The 22,277-nt window shown below is 41.6% G+C and overlaps 1 protein-coding gene across 2 annotated transcripts in view; it reads right to left on the bottom strand.

Moving 5' to 3' along the window:
* MNT (MAX network transcriptional repressor) overlaps positions 1-8,934 on the bottom strand; it is a 70,193-nt gene extending 61,259 nt beyond the window's left edge. For both annotated transcript variants that reach the window (XM_063444002.1, XM_063444011.1), the window contains exon 1: positions 8,651-8,934. In XM_063444002.1, the coding sequence (XP_063300072.1) occupies positions 8,651-8,726 (76 nt within the window). In that variant the 5' untranslated portion in view covers positions 8,727-8,934. The remainder of the gene's footprint in view (positions 1-8,650) is intronic.
* Between the last annotated feature and the right edge of the window lie 13,343 nt (positions 8,935-22,277).

Here is a 22,277-nt window from a genome sequence, read left to right as displayed (position 1 = left end):
ATACAAACCACTGTCTGAGAATGGATTCATAAACAGGACTATACCCAGGACACAAGATCACACATTTAGACTGGAAGAAAGGAGGAGATTTAGTCCAAGGCAAAGAAAAGGGTTTTTACAGTAAACATAACAAGGACGCAGAATTCTCTGTTTGAAGAAGTGTTTTTTATCAAAGTTTGTACAGATGTTTAAACAGCAACTGGATGAATATTTGCAAAAACAGAATGCTCATTCAGAGAGAGTTCAGAGATCTGACTGCCATTCTGGGGTCGAGAAGGAATAGTTTCCTGGTTTGTTGCAAAATTGGAAGCGCTTCAAACTAGGTTTTTTGACTTCTTTTGGATCAACAGCAAAAACAGATGTGCAAAAGGCTTAACTTAATGGACACATGTCTCTTTTCAGCTGTGTAACTATGTATTTCACGACCCTGTTCTAAAATCCACATTAAAATATTCAAAGCCTTTTTTAACTTAACCCCCCTTATTCTATCTGTAACATGGAAGGAGAGACACACGCTAGGAAATGTTCAGCCAGCTTTATAGTTCCAGGAAACATATCGCCCTCCCACAGTTTTTTTTATGTACAGCACTGGGCACATCATGCAATGATTTGCTGAAAACGCCTCATTTCAATAATAAACAAGACATACTAACACAAGTGAATATAAACCTATCTGCTTACATTCACTCGCACGAGTACTCATTGTTATTTCTATTATGAATGAGAAGCAACAGGATTTTCTGTGCATGTGTGAATATTTGCTTTACAGTTTTTCTCACTGAATGTGTACAGAAGAATCTGCTGCTGTCACGTCTCATTTAGTTGGAGATCTAGAACAAGAGGGTCTGGATTGGATGAGAACCATTTTCTAGTTCCCTAGAATGCTGCTGTGTAAGAAGCAAGCCTGGAGTGCCGCTGCAAGGGGAGGGGAGTAATTTAAAAAAAAAAAAAAAAAGGTAAATTTACCCTTGATAGACCCTTTAAATTCAGACTGTAGTGCTCAAACATGTGCAACACAATCCACAAAAATACATCATTTTTGATCACTCCATGTAATACAGTGGATTTCCACCAATAATGACAATGCATTAAAAGAAAATGGAAAAAAAAAAATTTTTAAATGGGTGTTTTTACTCATAATAAAAAGGGTTAAAGCAAGGCTAACACACGTATAGGATTATTCACTAAAGCTGGAAAATTAAAGTGAATTTAAACTAAAAGGCCAAAATAGCCAAATTGAAACAGAATCTACCTGGAGAGTTTCCCCAATTGTGGCCTACATTTTTATATTCATTTAATTCACTGCAATCCTCAATTAAAGCAGGTCTGTCACCGCCTGTGGACTTTGCATATTGTGCAAAGACCCCTGTTGGTGACATCGCCGTTTAGAGTTTTACTTACCTGAACCTGTCCCTCACGGGCACAGCCATTGTCTTGCTCACACACAAACTAGCAAATACACACAAAAAAAATATTAAAGAAAGACATATTTCTATCCACCTTCCTGTGGATGTCCTGGAATCTGGGACAGGACCCAAGACTCATTTTTGCTGGGGCATGAGCCCAAAACATGGGACTGCCCCAGCAAATTTATGACAGTTGGCAACTATGGTTCTTACCATATAACAATAAAAAGAACATGTTTATAATTAAACAGCAAATATGCTTTGCACAACCTGTTCTCTAGTGCTTCTCCCTAATCCCTCCACATGTAATTTCTGGCAAATACTCAACAGGCTCCCCTACAACACATTTACAGGAATGCTGAATTCAGGGTGATCTATGGTTAATATGCATCGCTTGGGGATTTTATTTATTTCTTTTTAAACACCGCAACCAGAGAACAACAAAGACAACATTGCAGAGAAATACTATTTTTTCTTTACTACTGCAGACTGCGCACATAATATTTTATAGCCTATATTGTATTGCCTGTTCAATGATGTCTTTGTAACGATAGTTTTAGGGTAAAAATTATTCAGTGATATGGTTAAAGTCACAAACAAAAACCTGGGACTTCCATTTTGATTTCAAAAATAGCTTAGTGATCTCAGTAAACAGTAATATATAAAGACAACGTCGTACAAAGCAGGGTCAAACTTGTGCATTGTAGTAAGTAAACTGTATATCATATGATTTAAGGGGGGGGGGAGAATCTCTTTTAACATTAGAATGTTTCTGGCAAGGAGAAGGTATAGATAGAGGAAGCACAGACCAATGAAATGCAGTTTAGAATTTCAAAAGCATATAAATGAAAGATGAATACACACATACAGTACATACTTCAGAGTAAGAAATATGCATGCATTCTGCGGTAAAAACACAGCATTTTTCTAAAACCAACTAACGTGTTATTTTACGGCAAACAATGTCTAAAAATGCTTCCCCTTCTGCTTTATAGAAAGCACCTAGTGTTCAGCAACAGCCTCCAATAAGGGTAGGAAAGCTCAGATTACTGGCTCTGCAATAAGCAGGAAGTTGGTTAAAAAGGATTGCCCTGTGCTGTCTGCCCTTCCCCCACTCATGTACTCAGGAGGGCTCTCCCAAGAACCAGACAGAGCAGCTAGGAAGGGCAGAATGAAGAAGGAAAATATATTAGTACCTCCCACAATATGTGTGTTCAGGGTGGGGGGGGGGGGGGGGGCACGGTATAACTAGATTCAAGGGATTCATATCTTTCCTGTAGAAGATGCAGCAGTGCGTCTGTCTTATAAAAAGCGCATTTTTTCATTATATCAATGTAGCATAAATATACTAGCGTAATACTACTGCTCTCCGTCTGGTACTCAGCCCTTCATGGTGACTATGTATATCAGAAATCTGAAACGATTAGGGGAAAGAAAATTTAAAATGTGTCTGTATCCTAATGGTTACAACATACAAACAAAAATTACAAAATAACATTTTCAAGCTATGCAAGAGATAAGAGGCGCCCATTAGGCATTTTATATTAGTGTGCCATTTAAGAATTAACATAGTCTAACAATGGTGGAACACATCTATAGCCCAAATTATGTATGCCACATGTGTGATCAAGGTGAGCATGTCATCGTCCTTTAAGTCACATCTGGGAGAACAGTGAATACAAACAATGCAAATTATCAAACGCGTGGACGCTGCAGCTAAGAGATTTTATGGTGCAGAAAGCAGACATTATGCAACCAATTGTTTCTTGATTTTTACATTTATTTTTTTAAAGATGTTTTATACGGTACGCTATTTTTTTTACATTCCTAGTCAGCTCACACAAGTGATGAAATTCTAGTGGATTCTAAATTATTCACAATATCATGTATCTCAAATCATGCACACAAGTCCATCGGGTCTTTTTAGGACACGCCACGATGGGTCTTATACGCACTCGACTAGGAGTTTGAAGCGTTTGCAGCACATACAAATTTTCTAGCATCTTCATTAAATGTCAGTGGTACTGTAGAACAGCTGGCGATAAGCCTAAAGCACAGTGTGAATACCTCAGCAGCCTCCCAGTGTGGGAGATGTGCAAAATTGGGCGCTCTCTACCAAAAATCGAACAAGGTCTACAGTGCTAATCAGGACAGCCCTGAACAGCTCGACTATGCCATCTTTAGAAATTCTATCAGATCCAACAGCCCTAAAGCACTGGCAGACTGAGTCGCATTCACACGGTTTTATTAATTATTTTATGAACGTGTTTGCAGCCCCACTGCAGCAGGTGTTTAATGTTTAGTGAGAATGCTATATTATGTCTTGCATGGAGGAGATCAACTCATATTGCTCATACTTATAGTCTCTATGGATGTACTACACAGATTTTATAATGTATAATGCACAGACTACTCAAAATAATTAAAGAGGCACTTCCATCTTTCACTGAAATTCCAGTGATATAAAGAGACAACTTTGTCTCTGTATATTTCCTTTGTCTTACCCTTCTAGACATTCGGCAGAGCTCCTGCCGCCAAGTAACGGCTGCAGGAAATTGGACCTGTCTATGGAGCATCCAGCGGAATCCTCCATAGAACTCAATGCTGTTCACATGCGCGAGAATACAGCAGTGCCGTCGGCTCCTCGCACTAACTTAAGAGGAATGGCTGGAGGAAGATGGCCACGCCTGCAAGGGACAGTTTTAGGTAAGCACATCTCACTTTTACCTGCCCTAACGGCCACCGGAACCCCAGCAGCGATGTCACCGCTGGGGTGTCTTTGCAAATTCTGCCAAGTCCCCACACGGTAACAGTACTGTACAGTGTTCAGTCTCAGATTGTGTAGGAGTAGTGTTGCAGTCCCAATGTAATTCACGCTGCTGGTGGCAAGGGTGTGAAAGGTCTTTAGGCAAAGAAACCCAACAGATAAAGGTCAATACAGTGTGTCAAGACGTTGCTCTTGGCCAGTGATTAACAACCCATCTCTAGGCAATGCAAGGAGCAAGTCCCTCCCTCCAATTAGCTTTATTTTGGCATAAAATGTACTATTAACTTGTACTCTCAAGAGATTAAATGTATGTATGGCTATTTATGTTTAGTACTGGTGTCTGTATATACATTATACTATACAGCTAGTATGAGTTACATTATCTGATTGAATGGACCATCTAGTGAATAAAGAGAAGCTCTGACTTACGTGAGTGATGCAAAGTACACTGAACACGTCAGGCCTGTGAATTGCATGTCTGCATGCAGTGAATATCCAGATGTATGAAGCAATAGTGATCTACACATATGAATAAATGTATTGTGAATCAGGACTGCATGCACTGCGGATATATACCTTTAGATGTCTTGCCCAGGAAAACTTAATGGTAATATGGTGTAAGGGAGTGGTGTTACCATGCAGTAACCAGCTTAAAGGGATTCTCCAGTGCCAGGAAAACAAATCCGTTTTCCTGGCACTGCAGAATCCTGCAGTGCCCCCCTCCCCACCACCCCACGTTGCTTACCTGAATCCAGCTCCGATGTCCCACAGCGCTGGGTCAGGCTCCATCCACGCGGCCGGCGGGGGAGACCTAATGTGCATACGTGGCCACGCATTAGTCCTCCACATAGGAAGACGCTGGAGGTCCTCATGCATAGCGTGAAGACGTCCAGCGTCATTTAAAACACTTTTTGTGTTTTAAAAACCCGATAGACAGCCACTAGAGGAGGACTTAACCCTACAAGGTAATTATTGCAGTTTATAAAAACTGCAATAATTACACTTGCAGGGTTAAAGGTGACGGGAGTTGACACCCAGACCACTTCAAAGGGCAGAAGTGGTCGGGGTGCCTGGAGTGTCCCTTTAAATTTGCCATGAGTTGTGTCAGTGCTGTGTTCTTTTACTCACGAGTGACAGTACAACTTTGATGTCTATGGAGGAACCTGCAAAGCCTTCTATAGGCCAATGCCTTAAACCAACATGTCACTTGTGACAGCTGCTGGGATTGGACAAAAGTAGACTGAGGCACTTCACCTTTTGTCCACCTCAGCCTTGTTCATGAGTCAATGAGATTTTAATGCAGTCAGATTCAGTATTTCATAATGATATCTTTATGAAATACTGAAAGATTACAGTACTGTGTTAAAGCAACACTGCCACTTTGCAGGTTTAGTTTTTTTTAACTAATCCTTTTCTGACTGTTTCCAAAGTGTTATAAATTCATTTCAGTATGTTAGATATACAGAAAAATAAAAATAGGGAATACTTTTTCTCATAGAGCGTGTGATTTGAGCAAATTGTTCAGTATTCTGCGGAGCTTAAGCAAGGCTCCATTTCAGCTGCTAAACTAATTTACCCATAATTCCACAGAAGGATACACTGCAGACATCATGGACAGAGGAGGACAAAATGGATGCACCCTGGTATTGACATGCGGCACAAGGAAGAAAAGAGAAGTATTCTGGCTCTATTTGTTGGTAGCGGGAAAACGGTTTGCCTGCTTCCCTGGGTGTGCACCTGACAAGGCTCCTTGCCACTTTGGTGACTTACACAGGCTTCTGCAGAGTAATGCGCTGATCTCATCACCATTCACTGGCTGAGAGTGTCGACCTGACCACTGTCAGCCGACGAATGACAAGCTGTGCATAAAATATACATAGAATTGACATTAGCCAGCTAGTAACTCTTATTCTGGGTTGGCTAATGACGCCCTAAAAACACTGCTGGATGTGGCATTACACCCCGGCAGCGAAGGGGTTAAACTCCGTATGTGTAATGTTTTATAGCGAATGCTGCATATACAAAATCCAGGCACCATGACCACTTCAAAGCACTTTTGTCTCCCACGTTGGAATTAGTGTATGACCCAGCGTTATCGGGGTACCGTGAAGCAGCAGTGGGCTGAACACGATACGGCGGAACTGAATCCCCCTGTTTGCTGAGATGGATGATTTGAAGTAGCCTTATAAAATGTCAAACAGTAAGTTTTCTGTGTGCACTGTCCCTTAACCTGTAGAGTAGGGGTCCTCAAACTCCGGCCCCCCAGATGTTCCTGAACTACAACTCCCATGATTCTCTGGCTATCTATGTAATTCAAAGAATCATGGGAGTTGTAGTTCAGCAACATCTAGAGGGCCGAAGTTTGGCGACCCCTGCTGTAGAGGGTGCGCAGAGTTCATCTTTAAGAAACAGTAGGCATAAGGGAAATATAAAAAGAAAGAAAAAAAAGGTAAAAGCGGAACAATGAGAGCAGCCAGGCTTACTACACTTTATAAAACAGATCACTAGCCCGGGCTGATGGGACTGGTAGTAGTATGCAGCATTCATACACTGCCAGGGGGCAGGTTGACACACACAGTGATGGCAGGTGGGTGTCTGCACTGTGAATGTGTTTATTTCTTGCTCCATGTATACTAATAGCCGCTGTGCTCGGTTTCCCGGCTGTGAGTGGGTGAGGAGAACATGGTGGCGGCTGATGGCAGACTCTCAGCCAGTTGTGGGGGGGGGGGGAGGGGATATCATGTGTTACGTGGATCATGCAGTGAGCGCGTGCTGACCCCGCCCAGCCCTGTCTATGAGCAGGCCCCGCCCAGTCCTGTGTGCTAGCCCCGCCCAGCCCTGTCTATGTGCAGGTCCCGCTCACAGCCCGAGCACTCCCCCCCCTCCCCGGGCGGGTCCCCGGCGCACGTGGGGGGAGGAGGCGGGGTTTGACACGTCACCAGGGCGCAGTAACCCGCTCACTGCCGGCAGCCCGCTAGCAGACACCCTGTAACACGGCTCGGCCGGGGAATCCGCGCACTCAGGGAGACTGGGACCTGTCCGAGGGGGCCGGGGGCAGGGAGTGAGGGGGCCGGGGGTAAGGGATAGCCAGGCTGTCCAGGAAGGGCCCGGCAATGAAGGAGTCCGGGGGAGGGGAGGCTGCTGCCGGTCATATGACAACCCATGTCAGCCTATTATGCAAAACAGCTAGTGGAGGATTGCCACCGCCCTGCACTGAAACCCCAGCCAGAGCCAGCAATCTGCCCCGGCCAGGGCAATCCGTGTGAGCCAGGGACAGCCTGCTCACATTAATACCTCAACTATACAACAGCAAGAGAAGGGCAGACAATATACTACTGTACAGCTCACCAGCCATGTACACCCAGTGTACAGCTCACCAGCCATGTACACCCAGTGTACAGCTCACCAGCCATGTACACCCAGTGTACAGCTCACTAGCCATGTACACCCAGTGTACAGCTCACTAGCCATGTACACCTAATGTACAGCTCACCAGCCATGTACACCTAATGTACAGCTCACCAGCCATGTACACATAATGTACAGCTCACCAGCCATGTACACATAATGTACAGCTCACCAGCCATGTACACATAATGTACAGCTCACCAGCCATGTACACATAATGTAAATCTCATCCTCCATGTACAGCATGCCAGCAATGTGCATCCAGTGTACAGCATACCAACCATGTACACCTAATCATCCATTCACACCCAGTGTACAGCTCACCAGCCATCTACACCCAGTGTACAGCTCACCAGCCATCTACACCCAGTGTACAGCTCACCAGCCATCTACACCCAGTGTACAGCTCACCAGCCATGTACAGCTCATCATCCTTGCACACCCAGTGTACACTCAAAGACCAGTGTACAGCTCATTCTCCACGTATACCCAGTGTACAGCCCACCATCAATGTATAACAAGCGTACAGCTCACCAGCCTTGTACAGCCCACCCATAATATATACCCAACGACCAGCGTACAGCTCATCCATATTATCTGGGTCCAGTCTAAAAGTCACCCATGTACATGGCATCTAAAAAGATCCATACATACAGAGTTAATATTTGGAGCTGATGAAACACGTAGAGCAACGTGTAGCTATCCTCCGTATATAACGTTGCAGAGGTATGCTCCCCCATAAACACAGAATACAGTGTATGATTTTACAGTAATGGGGGGCAAGTAAAGAATACATGATCCAGTGTGCAGCTAGCATGCAGTAAATTAAGATACAATGTGGAGCAATATACAGGCTGATCTGTGCACCTAATACATGTACATAGGGAGCAATTAATATTTTTAAATAGGATCCAGTGTGCAGAATACATAACGTACACGGGGTGCAATCATCTGCACACAGGGTACAGCTCATACAGCCAATGCAGTAACTAGAAACCGGTGCCTTGCTACTGACATGCCCATTGGCACAACCCTGCCCGGCACACATGTAACATGTTAGCCCACTCACCACGTGTTTTCTGTTGTTGTTGCTGGGCTTGCCATTCTAGGAACAAGGCTGCTTGTAATAAGGTCTCCAGGCTCATTTCTCAGCACTCACTGTAAGATCCCTGCTCCTTCTTACTTCCTAATCCGACAGCACAAAACCAGGCAATGGAGGGACTGTGGCAATCCCCTTCCCCCTCCCCAGTGAGGAAAAAATCTTCAAATAATAAATAAAGGCAACAAAAAATATAACCCGGACCCCCCCACGGATCTCCCAGACAAGAAAAGGGCTGCAACAAGATGGCGATGAGTAACAGAAACACAACAAGAAAAAAAAGGGACTAACAGAGCCCTGAGCTACTATAGGGCAGGACAAAAACCCGGACAGGAGAGACACGGGCACTGGATCTGGGGGGGGGGGGGAGTCACAGGGGAGGATGCAGTACTATGTGCTGAGCTACTGCATGAAGAATACCTAGTACTACTGTTATTATCATCACCATGGATACATATATAGCATTAACTATGTTACAGTAACAAGACCATAGCTGTGCATTGTGTGTAAAGTGCGGTGTATGCAGGCTTCCATTTGGAAGATTGAGATTATTAGCGACACATTAAATTAACTATCACAAACAATTTGGAGATATATATATATATATATATATATATATGTATGTATCAGGTATTGTATATATGGTGTGTGTATATATATATATATATATATATATATATATATATATATTAATTTGTAATGAATAGTCTTAATGTAAATGCAGCCCAACCCACATGTCTTTTTGTGACAACCCCCTCTGTGTTGTCATGTGTTTGTAAGGCACATGTATGCTGCTGTTAGAACAAATGACAAGACTTAAACCCTTTCTTGTGACGCACAGCCAAGTAAGGAAGGGTTAACTAATAGCAATACTAACATGCATCTGATATAAAATGATGGATACAGGGTGATGTAATTTTGTAGAGCTTGAAAGTGGGTCATACAATTTGGCGAAAGAGTAGAAAATCACTCCCCCTCCTCTCCTGTAAATGGAGATGGTACATCCCAACTCGTTGCTAACTCGAGCATTCCACATTCTAATGCTCTACTAAACATCCATTCCATGGCATTCCATCCCGCCGCTTGCAGCAGCCCCGCCCCCCTGCAGTGCGTTTGCATCTTATTAAAATATGTCATCCCTAGTTCAGCCAATCACAACCCGGGACAACAAGGCATGGAGCTGCTCCACATGGACACCCTTGCTCTGGTTGACGCCGAAAGCCGGCCATTTAAAGAGACAGGGACATGTCAGCTGTCACGTCGCCGGCATACCTGGAAAATATTTTAGAATTCAAATATCACTCAGCAAACTATTGATCTTATATATATATATATATATATATATATATATATATATATATATATATATATATATATATTATTTTATTTTGCACCATAAATAAAATCAGCTATTTCGCCAGAAATCTATGAAGTTACATAGCCTTATGGGGATGATAGAATTGTCTGATGTCTGAAATGAGACACCCTCCCCATCACCCCCCACCCCAAATAAAAAAAACAGCCTGGGCCTAGTCCTCTATCACACAGAGCATCACCTGATTACAGGTGGATGTAGGAAAGCAATTGTTATAGCTGCACCTGTACACATAAAAGAATGAATTAGGACAGTCAGACACACCACGTTATCCGGGTTACTCTTACATGCCTTGGAACAGCCCATGACACCCCCTACCCTGCCTTTTGTATAATTTACACAGTATATGTTGCATACCATAGGGCAGTATTTTTATGTGCTGCCCATCAGCTTAACGAAGCTATATGTGTCCAGGAAATACTTTGGGATTCCTTTGTAAGGAGGGAGGGGGTCGATATTTCAGCTATTCAGTTTGGATATTGTGGCCTGAAAATTGAAATTCACCTTGATTTCAGTTTCATTGACAATTCCTATTTTAAAGAATCCAGTAAATTTATCCTACATAAAATACAGAGAAAAGCAAAACTTGACGGCTGCATGTTTTTTTTTTTCCAGACAATGTAACAGCCTATGTAATTTTTTTTCCTTAGTTGGAATAATAAAACACCTGTGGTTTTTGGTTTATACCCAAACACTGAGACTAAGGATGAAGGTTTTGTTTTTCATCTTTTTATTGTTGTTGCTGCTTTTTTCATTCAATATTCTACACAACAAAACATAGCCCGCATCCGCCCCTTTCTTACGCAAGATGCTACCAAGGAGCTTGTCCATGCTCTAGTAATTTCCTGCATGGATTATTGTAACCCTCTCCTAATTGGTCTTCCCAAAAGCCATATTGCCCCGCTACAGTCTGTAATGAATGCTGCCCCCAGACTGATGTTCCTCTCTAGTCGGTCCTCTCACACCTTACCCTTCTGTCAGTCCTTACATTGGCTTCCTGTATCCTATAGGAGTCGATTCAAAGTGTTAACCCATACCTATAATGCATTGACCAATTCTAGCCCCTCTTATATCTCTTCACAGATTCGTAGGTATGCTCCTTCTCGGTCTCTCTGCTCTGCCCTTGACCTTCTCCTGTCTGCTGCTCGCACCCGTACGGCCAACTCACGCTTGCAGGACTTTTCGCGGGCAGCTCCCTTCCTATGGAAAAGCCTGCCTACCACCATCAAACTCACCTAGTCTTAAATCGTTTAAGTGCCTCAAAACCCATCTCTTTAGGAAAGCTTATGGCCTCCCAGAGTAACCTCTACTTTACATACCTGTCTCTTGCTCTCTCCTAAAGGGCAGCAATCTACTCTCTCCTCCAGCTCTGCTTCACTCCCACCTTATTTGGTTGCTATTTCCTGTTCTAATGTGTTTTATACCCCACCTCCTATAGACTGTAAGCTCGTTTGAGCAGCTTCCTCTCCAACCTATCGTTCCTGAAAGTTTTCTTGTAATTGTCCTATTTATAGTTAAATCCCCCTTCTCATAATATTGTAAAGCGCTACGGAATCTGTTGGCGCTATATAAATGGCAATAATAATAACAGCAATGTGTGTCCAGTAAAACATGGTGGATTTGGCAAACACGCCTTATTGTTGGGTTGCAAGATCCACCATACTTTCCTGGACAAATATTTTATTCTCACTTTAGTGAATAAGCTTGCTTATAAATAATGCGGTCAGGCTTTCTACTATGAAATCAGTACTGTGGGCAGCCCTAAAGAAACATGCCAGTCACACCACTCACTGCTTAGGCCTCAAATAGGTGAAGCTGACTGGAATAGGGGTAGGGTTGACCAGTGAAAGGTTATGTCAGCCTGGCATGAACACATGCCAAGAATGACTGACAGCCTCTCTAGCTGGCCCAACCCATGGAGACCATGCAGGGCTCTGCTGAAAAGCTTTCTGCATTTTTCTAAGGCTTTCCCATGATGCAAGTTTGAGTAATGATGTGCTTACACTGTGTTGGTTAGGGTCCCATTACCTTATGTTCTTATGTTCCCAGATCTGAAGCACCAGGAATGAAATCGGGACAAAACCCTGAAATTGGTTGAGGTTGGGGGCACTTGATAATAAAATAACAAAAGTAAAGCTGAGAATATTCTCCAGCTCAGCCATTTTAGTCTTTTCATGGTTACCCATATGTCAGTTCACCACAATCCACAGCTTAGTAAATAAACTCTTCTTGATTCTGTTCTAAAAAAAGAATTGTAATGTTTTAATGTACCATGCTCCAGTCTAAACACTGTGAACATGCACTACAATACCCACATATATTCCGCAGCAGTCTAAACACAAAAATATCCAATATTCTGTGCAGATATGTCACACCCACACAATTACATGCCTGTTGAGAGGTTTACTCAGTTTTCTGCTGAGCCCTGGTGAGTTTATATTGACTGTGGGAAGTTGGGGAGTATTGATGTACTGTGTTAGTCCTATGGAAACACTGGGGGTGTAGCATTTCTAACATATACAATTGTATGTCCTAATAGGTCAACATGGTTCCTTGATGCATAATCAGTAAAAAAAAAAACCAAAACATAAGGTTACCTAATGCAGCTCTTAATGGCCCCAGGTTTAGACAGAGACCAAGGCTCGGACATTTCAAGGCACAAAATCTGCGTCTGTGACACAGTTTCCCTTTAATCCCCCCAATAACCTGACAGAGCAGCTCTGTCATCTGGTGAGTTGAGAAATAAGGGAAACTGAAGTATAAGTGCGTAAGTAAAGGGATACTGTAGCACTTTGTTTACTTCATCTCATTGAAGTGGTCATAGTGCCTGGAGTATCCTGATACCATCCTTCCATCAGTGTTAAACGAACACTACACTGAATGATTTTTTTTTATTTTTTTTTAAAAAAAAGCTAATTAATAGATATACCCACAAAGTAAACATGTATGCACAGACTGGAGGAATGACCAATCTTTGAAAATACTTTGTGCTGGAGCCGTAGTATTTCTCATTGAGAAGGAGGAAAGCAGGTGCAGTCCGTGGGCCTAATGGAAGTGGAAGAAAGCATCTCTGGCTATCAGAGTGACAGAGAGGGAGGACTTTCTTTCCTTAGTTATGAAAGTGCTGATTTCTAAAGAAATCACATTTATAAACTGTCAAAAATGACAGACTCCAAACATACAAAGCACTTCAGTAAGCTGAAGTGCTTTTTGTGCCTGGAGTGTTTCTTTAAACAGTTTTTTACAGCAGCCAATCCCCTCTGTGAAGCATTGGCTGGCTTCTTCAGCCTATCACAGACTGTTTGGTATGACTAAGGTAGTGTGTAGTCTATGCCTTAGCCATGCCTCCAGTGTAGGCCAGGTTGTCGGAGTCCATGGACCCTAATTTAGTTAACTGCTCAAAAAGTATTTAACATTGGAAGCAATTCAGGCACTATAACCAAATCAATGGGACAAAATGGTCATGGTGCCTAAAGTGTCCCTTTAAGTATGCCTGTGCAGCACTTTTGATGAGTTATAGGGCATTTAAGCACTATATACAGGTGCTTTAGCAGCACTCAACAGATGCTCAGCCTGTGATTGAAGGCCACAGAAACATTGTCAGTGACACGATTTGCTTCATGTCTATGCCCACCATGAAGTCATCACCTGCTCCCTACATATTTTTATATCAGCCTTGCCATAGTTGGCAAGCCTTTGGGTGCCATGAAGATACTGGTCCAAGCTTGGCTCCATTCACCATACCTATACTAAGAGTAAATGGAAGGCTCAACTGATAACAAACCTTAGGCCCTGTGGGATCTTTATACATTCTTGCCTTATTATTATTATTTTTATTATTTATAAGGCGCCAACAAATTCTATAGTCCTGTACAATAGGTGGACTAGCACACAAGTATTTACAACAAAGCAAATTGGATGCACAAGAACAGAGGGTGTCGAGGGCCCTGCCCAAAATAGTTCACATCTATAGGGAGTGGGATAAAGTGGCACAAGAGATAAGGGTAAGATATATTTCATGTATGGGAATATAAGGTTGCTAGAAAATGTAATGACATTTTTGATGATACAGTAGCAGGAGAGGAAGCAAGGTGGGTTACCAAGGTGCAGGGAGGGAAACACTTTAATTGATATACCTTTCTGAAGAAGTGAATTCTCAATATTTTTGAAGCAATAGAGAGTGTGAGCTGGGAAGGGAGTTCCATAGGAACATTGCAGCCCTTGAGAAGTCTTGAAGGTGGGTCTCGGAGGTGCGAGTATGAACAGAGGATAGACACAAATCTTCAGCAGAGCGTATGAGCCTGGATTGGACATACTTGGGTATTAGTGAGGATAGGTAGGTAGGAGCAGTGTTGCCTTATGTAGAGATTTATTAGTTAGGACCAGAATTTGAAATTGTGCGCTATATCTTACAGCAAGACAGTGTAACACTTTTATGTGATCAGCTTACCTCTTCTACTTTTCTTCTATCCAATGGAGCTATGTTGTTGTCACCCAAGCCCTCATATCTTAATTGCATATAATAGCAACCTCACCACATGTGCCATCTAAGCATTTTGAAGGCACATTTGAAGAACCATAACATACAATGTTCATTACACAGATTAAGTGCAAGGTGGACCTGTGTGTCCTTACACTCAGCTGTTTATAATAGCGAAAACTGACCTTAGTTTGTGATTTACATTTTTTTTACTTCTCGCTGTCCAAATCTGTCCAAATAGTACATGTGCTGATCTGCCAGATTTGGAAAAAGGGGGTATGTCATCCTGGCATTTATGCACTCCAGGATGATAAATTGACTGGCATGACTACAAATCAGGGCTGCCTATATGCCAAAGACTGCTGAATCTCTCAAATATTTGCTTTATCTCACTGAAATGGGCTGTTCCACATGTCCCCCTCATTTTAACCCTGCCGTGTAAAACGGCAATTCTTAAATTGCAATTTTAAAATGCCTGACAGCCACTAGAGACACTTCTGACAAAATAGCCAAGTAAAACTCGGCTATATCATTCAGATGGTCACATTTAGGCGTTTTGCCACACATGCACATTTGCTTCCCAGTGCTTTCCTATAGAAAGTCAGAAAAGGTAAGAGATACACATTTGTAATCCTAACGCTTTAGTGTTCCAAAAAATGTCATGAAGGCCTTCAAAAATTGTAGCCCAACTGCATTTAAACTTGCATGCGCTTTACACTTTGCCCAAGTCCTCCCAACACCAGGTGACATAGCTGATCTATCAGGTGATTGCAGGTTATGTCATACACTTGCCATGCCTGTGTATGATGTGTTCACACTGGCCAGTTTTAGTAGTACTTGCCCTCTCCTTCCTTCTCCCCTTGGTCCTGTGTAATTTTTACCAGTTCCACATCATTTTTATGACTATTCCCTGGTCTGGCATCACTCTCATGACGTCAATCTTTTTATGTATATTAATTGCTCATTCTAAGGGAGAACCAGTGCCGTGTTGGGGTTTATTTGGACTCCTTGCTCTCTGTGATCTTTTGGCATTTTGAAGTGGTCACCTCTATATTAACGTCTACATGTACCTTTCCTGTGCTTGACCTTGGTTACTATTTTGAGTATTCTCTTGTCTGTCCTTGTGAGCCCATCCACCCTAAGAACCAGTAAACTCTATCTAACCTATCAACTAGCATATTAGGTTAGGTGTTGGTTTGAGTACTGAGTGTTGGGCCACTTAAGTCCTTATCCGCCACCCCACCTGGTCCTCTAAGTAAGCGTGAACATCAGTTGGGCACATGTGCAGTTGGCAACATTGAAGACCACAGTCCACAATCCTGTTCACTAAACTGTGGAAAGGGCTGTCAATAAACTGATGGCAGAATAGTTGCTATCAACTTAGTGAGGAGTTCCCCTGATGAGTAGAATTGTGGCTAGGGAATGAACTATATATCCCATAAATCTCTGCTGAACAGGAATTTATGGGATGAGATCAGATTGACCAGACTGAGAGGATTATGATTGGTTGTTTAATGGGGTTGTTTTCCTCATTATATGTATTTTTTTTATTATATGTATTTTTTTTTTTTTTTATGGATTAGAACTAAATTGGATTAAAGATGGTGGTTATTCCCAGTCTGGCATTACCCTTTCTCTGAAACTGCTATATTTACAGCTGCAGTGTTAAAACTAGAGGGACCTGGCACTTAGACCACGTCATTGAGCTGAAGTGGTATGGGTGCCAATAGTGGTCCTTTAAGATTAACGCACAATAATATCAGTTATTAATATGGTTCAGATTGCACTTTGTATGTGTCATGACGGTTACACGTAGTGTCTTGTAGTGTGTGGAATTATGATGAATCTGGAACACCTGTACACATTTATGCAAAGAACATTCTTTTGCTTGACTCATACAAAGTGCAATCTGATTTCTAAATGCAATATAGAAGCCCATGGGATGCACCCGTTTAATTTCCCTGCTGTTCTTTCTCTTACACTCGGGAGTTTATTTGATAATCAGGAGATGTTTCATAAAGCTACAACAGTAGAAAATTAAAATCCAAACTGCAAAATTGAGACTAGAATTGCTGAGTTGGAAAAATTCTCTAGATGGGCTATTTTAGACAGTTTTGTCTTTCAGATGTTAGTTCACTACTTTTCGGTGTTTATTGAATAAACTTGGCGGTAAACTATGGTGAAGTTAGAAAATTTTTGTCCAAAATGCAAATAGCTTAAATTTATGAATTGCGGTTACAGTTTAGCAAAAGGAGTGATAGCCTAATTAGAAGCAGTTACTTGCAACAACTTTGCTAACAGGCAAGCTGGTTTACAGCCATGCAATGCAGGGGAAAACTTAACACTGTTACATTTTATTGCAACAGGAGTTGTTCACGAAATGCTGCTAGATTCCTAATACCACAATTCTGAACAGAATAGACACAAGCTATACTTTCTGCAGAAAATATGCGCACAAAGAGGGGACACATCAACAGCTTTAACTTTCATTATTACTAACATTAAGTTTGTCTGGCTGCAGTGATACACACTAAAGATGCTGATAATAGCGACAGGTTGTCCAGTCATGGTTTAACTCAGGGGTCCTCAAACTCCGGCCCCCCAGATGTTGCTGAACTACAACTCCCATGATACTCTGGCTATCTATGTAATTTAAAGAATCATGGGAGTTGTAGTTCAGCAACATCTGGGGGGGCCGGAGTTTGAGGACCCCTGGTAACTACTTGAGAAATAGATTATAATTTATCAGGGGTGTGATGTTCAGTGTGTTTATCCCCATGCTGGAGGCTGGGCGAGGCCCTGTGCTACGTTTCACAATAAGGGAGGGGGTGGAGCTTGGTACGGGGATTACACAAACGCGTGATGTGAGGAGGAGGACACTCTCATGGGAGGGAGATCCTGACTCAATGTTGAAATTGACTTCTTAAAGAGGCAGGGATTTATTCACTAAACATCAAATTGTAGTGATTTGAAAATTTGGGCCTAAATAGCCAAGCTGTGACTATAGCTGTGTTGCAGAATATTCTAGATCAGCTATTCTAGTCTATAAGTTGTAAGTCTGTTTCCAGTTCACTGCAGTTCACTGTTTAGTAAATAAACCCTAAAAGCTTATTAAGAGTTGGGCGAGTTAACTCATGCCATGCTTTAACTCTTTTGACATTAAAGCACTACTTGCTAACTTACTATTTTCCCCACCTGACCATATACCGTATATCCTGCAGATTGCAAAATCTGCCATATTTCTCCTCGACACACATTTCCTCATGCTGACGATTTGCACATGAAAAATTCTGTACCATTCACATGCAGCAGTAGGCAAATCAGTGAATTGCGCAAAGCATTTTCTCCGAATACTCAGTGTATTCCTACCAGATATTAATGACACACGTTGCACTGCAGCATTTTGTATGTGATTCCCATCAATATGAAGTTATGGTGATATATATTTATATTCACTACATGTGGAGGGGTGACTGGTAAAAATAAAAATACAGTGTTATTCACTAAAGTGAGAATTCAAAGTGAATTCAACAAAAATTTCATGTTTTAGGTCTAAATAGCCGAACTGGAAATATTCTCTAAGTCAGCTTTGCTTCAATATTGAAGTACCTTATAAGATATTATTTTTGTTTTTGAGCTGCTGGTTATTTATTATTTTCGCTTTAACCGCTTTATATCACACTTCCTCTTTGATGAAATTCTTTTCAGCTATGCTAGCAGTTTGACTACTCTGGCCTTAAATTTGAAATTCTCTTTCAATTCACTCTGAATTCTCACTTTAGTGAATAATGTTGATAATGTCTAACTATCCCTTCCTAAATATACCAAGCCTAATCCACTTTCCTCTTCTCTCTCTTCATTCATTGTGGAAAAAAAATAGGAAATAGAATACTCCATTCGACTAGACTAGAGTACCTCCAAGAATGTTTAAATGCACATTCCTTTTCGGGGCAGAAAGCTGGCCCACACATATATTTTATTACACCTACTCCAGTGTTGTGTACAGTGGTTTCATATTGCATAACTACCAGGAAGGGATTCCTAGTCATAGGATGCAAGGCCTTGTGTGTGGGGTCTCGTAGATTTAACCCTATCAGGTACCAGGTGGGTAACATCTTTTCTCACCCTTAGGCATTTAATGGAGATCTCTCTGTCCTTAGATACGTTTATTTTTAAAGAGCGGGTAAAATAAGCTGTGACTTGTATTGTGGGCTAAAATATATTTTTTTAAAGCAATTATTACTTTACTTTTGATATAACATAACTAGTAGGACTCGTTCAGTTAATGCCTTAACGAAGGAGTTACCAAAAGGTAATCACTCCATATGTTAAAGGGTTATTCCACCCCATTTAAAAACTTACATTTTGTTATTGTCAATTGTTACTTATACCTCCTGGTTTTTTTTTTTTTATCTCAAAGTATTTAAATACGGTCTAAACATACCTTGAATCCACCGCTAGACCAAGTTCTTCAACATCCTTTGCCTGCCTTCTTTGACATCTCGCTGTGCCACCCTTTCTCTACCCAAGGAAGCATTGAATGCTACACAGCACATGCGCATGGTGTGTGAGTTTACAAGCTGGCCAGAAGGTGGATGTCAAAACGGACTAAACCCAAACTCACAGAACTTAAGAGAACAAATAACAAACAAAAATGCTAAAGCATATTACCTTTCCTTAGAGTGCCCGGATTTAACCCTTATTGAATAGTATAGAACAGACCAAGGTCCGGGAGACAGGGAATATGTCATCTATAAGAAAAGCAAAAATTTAAGAAATGCAGAATGGAGTAACACTCGCGGTCTTCTTAAAATCCAGTCTTTATTAGAACATATTTAAAAGATCGACGTTTCAGTCCTATCCAAGGACTTTCATCAGGATCAATACAAATGAAACATTACTACATAACCATTTATATACACGAGTGAAGTGAAATTAAACTCACACATGTGACGCAATCACGCATTCACGGTATCACTTCACGTTTTAGGGGGTAGAGCACGTACACGCATGCACCCAGGATCGAGTGGGACGCCACAGATCACAAAAATTTCACCTGGGGTGAGTTTAATTTCACTTTACTCACGTCACGTGTATATAAATGGTTATGTAGTAACGTTTAATTTGTATTGATCCTGATGAAAGTACTTGGATAGGACTGAAACATCGATCTTTTAAATATGTTCTAATAAAGACTGGAATAATATAAAAATGTCCTAATAGAGACTGGATTAATATAAAAATAAATACTTTTTTAAATGATATATATATATACAAAATACCTTGTTGGAAGTGCACTCACAGGACTCGATACTGTTGCCAAAAATGTGCCATTTATTCAAGCTTCAAAAAGTTGATTACATAGTGTCAACGTTTCAGTCCACTAGGGACTTTTTTTGAAAAAAACATTATAGAATGTTTTTGAATAGCTGAAAGATGACCTGTATTCCCTGTAATATCTCTTATTATTTCATTGCAAGCTAACACTGAATACAGAGATGAGATTATTGTTTATAGTGAAAAGCTAAATACAACACCAGTGAGGTTTAGAAGGGTGAGTACAACTATTTGTAAAACATTACATATGAACTGTTGAGGGATTTTGTACTGTTATAACGCCATATCCTGCAGAGTAGCAAAGTCCTTAGCATAGTCCAGATACATAGGGGGATTTACCGAAGTGTTCTGGAAAGTATCCTTCATTTTTGGTCTCTGCTTGTGTTTGTTAAATTGTTCTAAAAATAATTTTAAAAGTTTTGGGTTTTTCAACCTAAATTAAAAAATGAAACATGGGGCGGGGTCCGACCGCCATGCTGAGAGGTCGCACACAAGGCGAGCTCCTGCAGTAAAACGACTTTAAGGATTGTAAAACCACTTATCTGCAGTCTGGAAGCAACGGTCCTGTGGGCAAGGAGGGGCTGGTGCTGATGCCAACCTACCTACAAGCGATTTGCCCTCGGAAAAGGCACGTCGGCACCGCCATATCTGGGGCCTACCCGGGCGGTGAGTGAGGTGGACGGCCGCCACCTCGCTATCCTGCCGTGCGGTTTCCTCTCGGATCTCAGCTGCCACGTGGTAGGGGCCCCGTATCCCCCCCTTTGGACCGGTGGGGGTCATCCCGGTCCCAGGAGACTGTTCCCGCAACCCCAGGCGCCTGCAGCGAGGTAGACCCTCCATCTCCAAAATGGCGACAATGGCAGGCAAAACCGAAATGGCGGCAAAGTCTGAAACTATGAAGGCTCAGCTGCCTGAAACTATCGGACGGACGGAGGTAAGGCAAAGGGGCTCCCCAACACAACCGCACCTACACTTACCAACCCTCAAGCGTGCTGGAATCCCGGACTTTGCGGCAACAGCCGGAGCCTGCTTCCCGACCCCCCCCACCACGCGACACTGCCAACTCAGCCGCCCGGACAGACACTCCTGCGCTCCAACTAACTCCCGTTGAGGAATGGGCAGCAGCAAGGAAATCGACACACTCACACTCTCAACAAGCAAATGATGGACTCCCCCATTTTATATGCATAACTTTAATAACTTGCACTGCCCTAGATAAATCAGACAAACCATCTAAGCCTGTTTTATCAGCCTGTTTTACAAGCCTGCTATATTGCTATATAAGCCTGTTTTCTAAGCCTGTACTGTTAGCCAGTAATATAAGCCTATTTTATATGCCTGTTTTCCAAGCTTGAATAGTCTTAAAAATACAAAATGTGCACTATCTATTCATGCCGCATTCAGTCTTTGTATGTTAAACCCTGGCAGAATGCTGTTGTGGCACTGGCCGGCATAAATGTAACTTGTCTTAACTATGCACAATAAAAATAAAGAATTAAAAAAAAAAATGAAACAGAACAATTTTCTGGAGCAAAAGCGACAGACTGATAAATCTGTTTCATTAAATGTACATTCCAAAATGACAAAAGAAGCTACAGACAAGAAAATCTTACCAATTTTATAATTGGACAACTCAAGGAGTCTGCCTAGACGACAACTATCAATGAGATCTCGAGTTTGTTTAGAAATAGTTTTTGCAAATTTTAGCACAGTTACTGGATTAACATGGCTTCAAGTCCCAGAACCACTGAAGTATGAGCAACCTTTTGAGAAACATAGACCTGTGAGACCATCACAAAGGGGCATTGGAGGTGCAGTGTTCTCTAGGCTTCGGCATCTAATGTGATAGTTTGGGACTTCTTGTTTGTCTTTCTTGTGTGAGACTATAGAAATCCCCAAGAATTTCAAATTTTTTTAAAATCAAATCAGAAAAATATATTCTTGAAAGTAATCTATGTTCTGTGATAGAGATGGAACTTGCTGGATTTGGATTCTATTGCACATGCACTATCCTACTGTGTCACCCAGGATTTGCTTTTTTCGTTGTTAATTTTGGCAGAATTCTTACGGTTAGGCTGCATGGGGACTTTGATACAGCTAATATAATTTCAGTGAAATTCCAACACAGTCAAAAATTTTATTTTATAAAGATTCTATCTTTATGCAATACTCAGTTTTCAGGGAGGTTATAATGCCAATTTAAAAGATGAATCCATAGTTCCTATTCACCTTTCCTGTCAACCATACCTGCAATTACTACAGATGAATCAAAATGGCAATTCACTTGCCTTTCATTTGATCTATCCTCAGCACTTTAGTGCTTTGCTTTACAAAAATTCTTAAACCAGCAATGCTCTTCTCAGGTCTCAAGGGATACGACTCATAATCTATATAGACAACAGCTA

Source organism: Pelobates fuscus, chromosome 1 (assembly GCF_036172605.1).
Source record: "Pelobates fuscus isolate aPelFus1 chromosome 1, aPelFus1.pri, whole genome shotgun sequence".
In the NCBI taxonomy this organism is placed as follows: Eukaryota; Metazoa; Chordata; class Amphibia; order Anura; family Pelobatidae; genus Pelobates; species Pelobates fuscus.
Note: the sequence above shows the minus strand (reverse complement) of the source record. Positions and strands in the feature narration are given on the sequence as shown.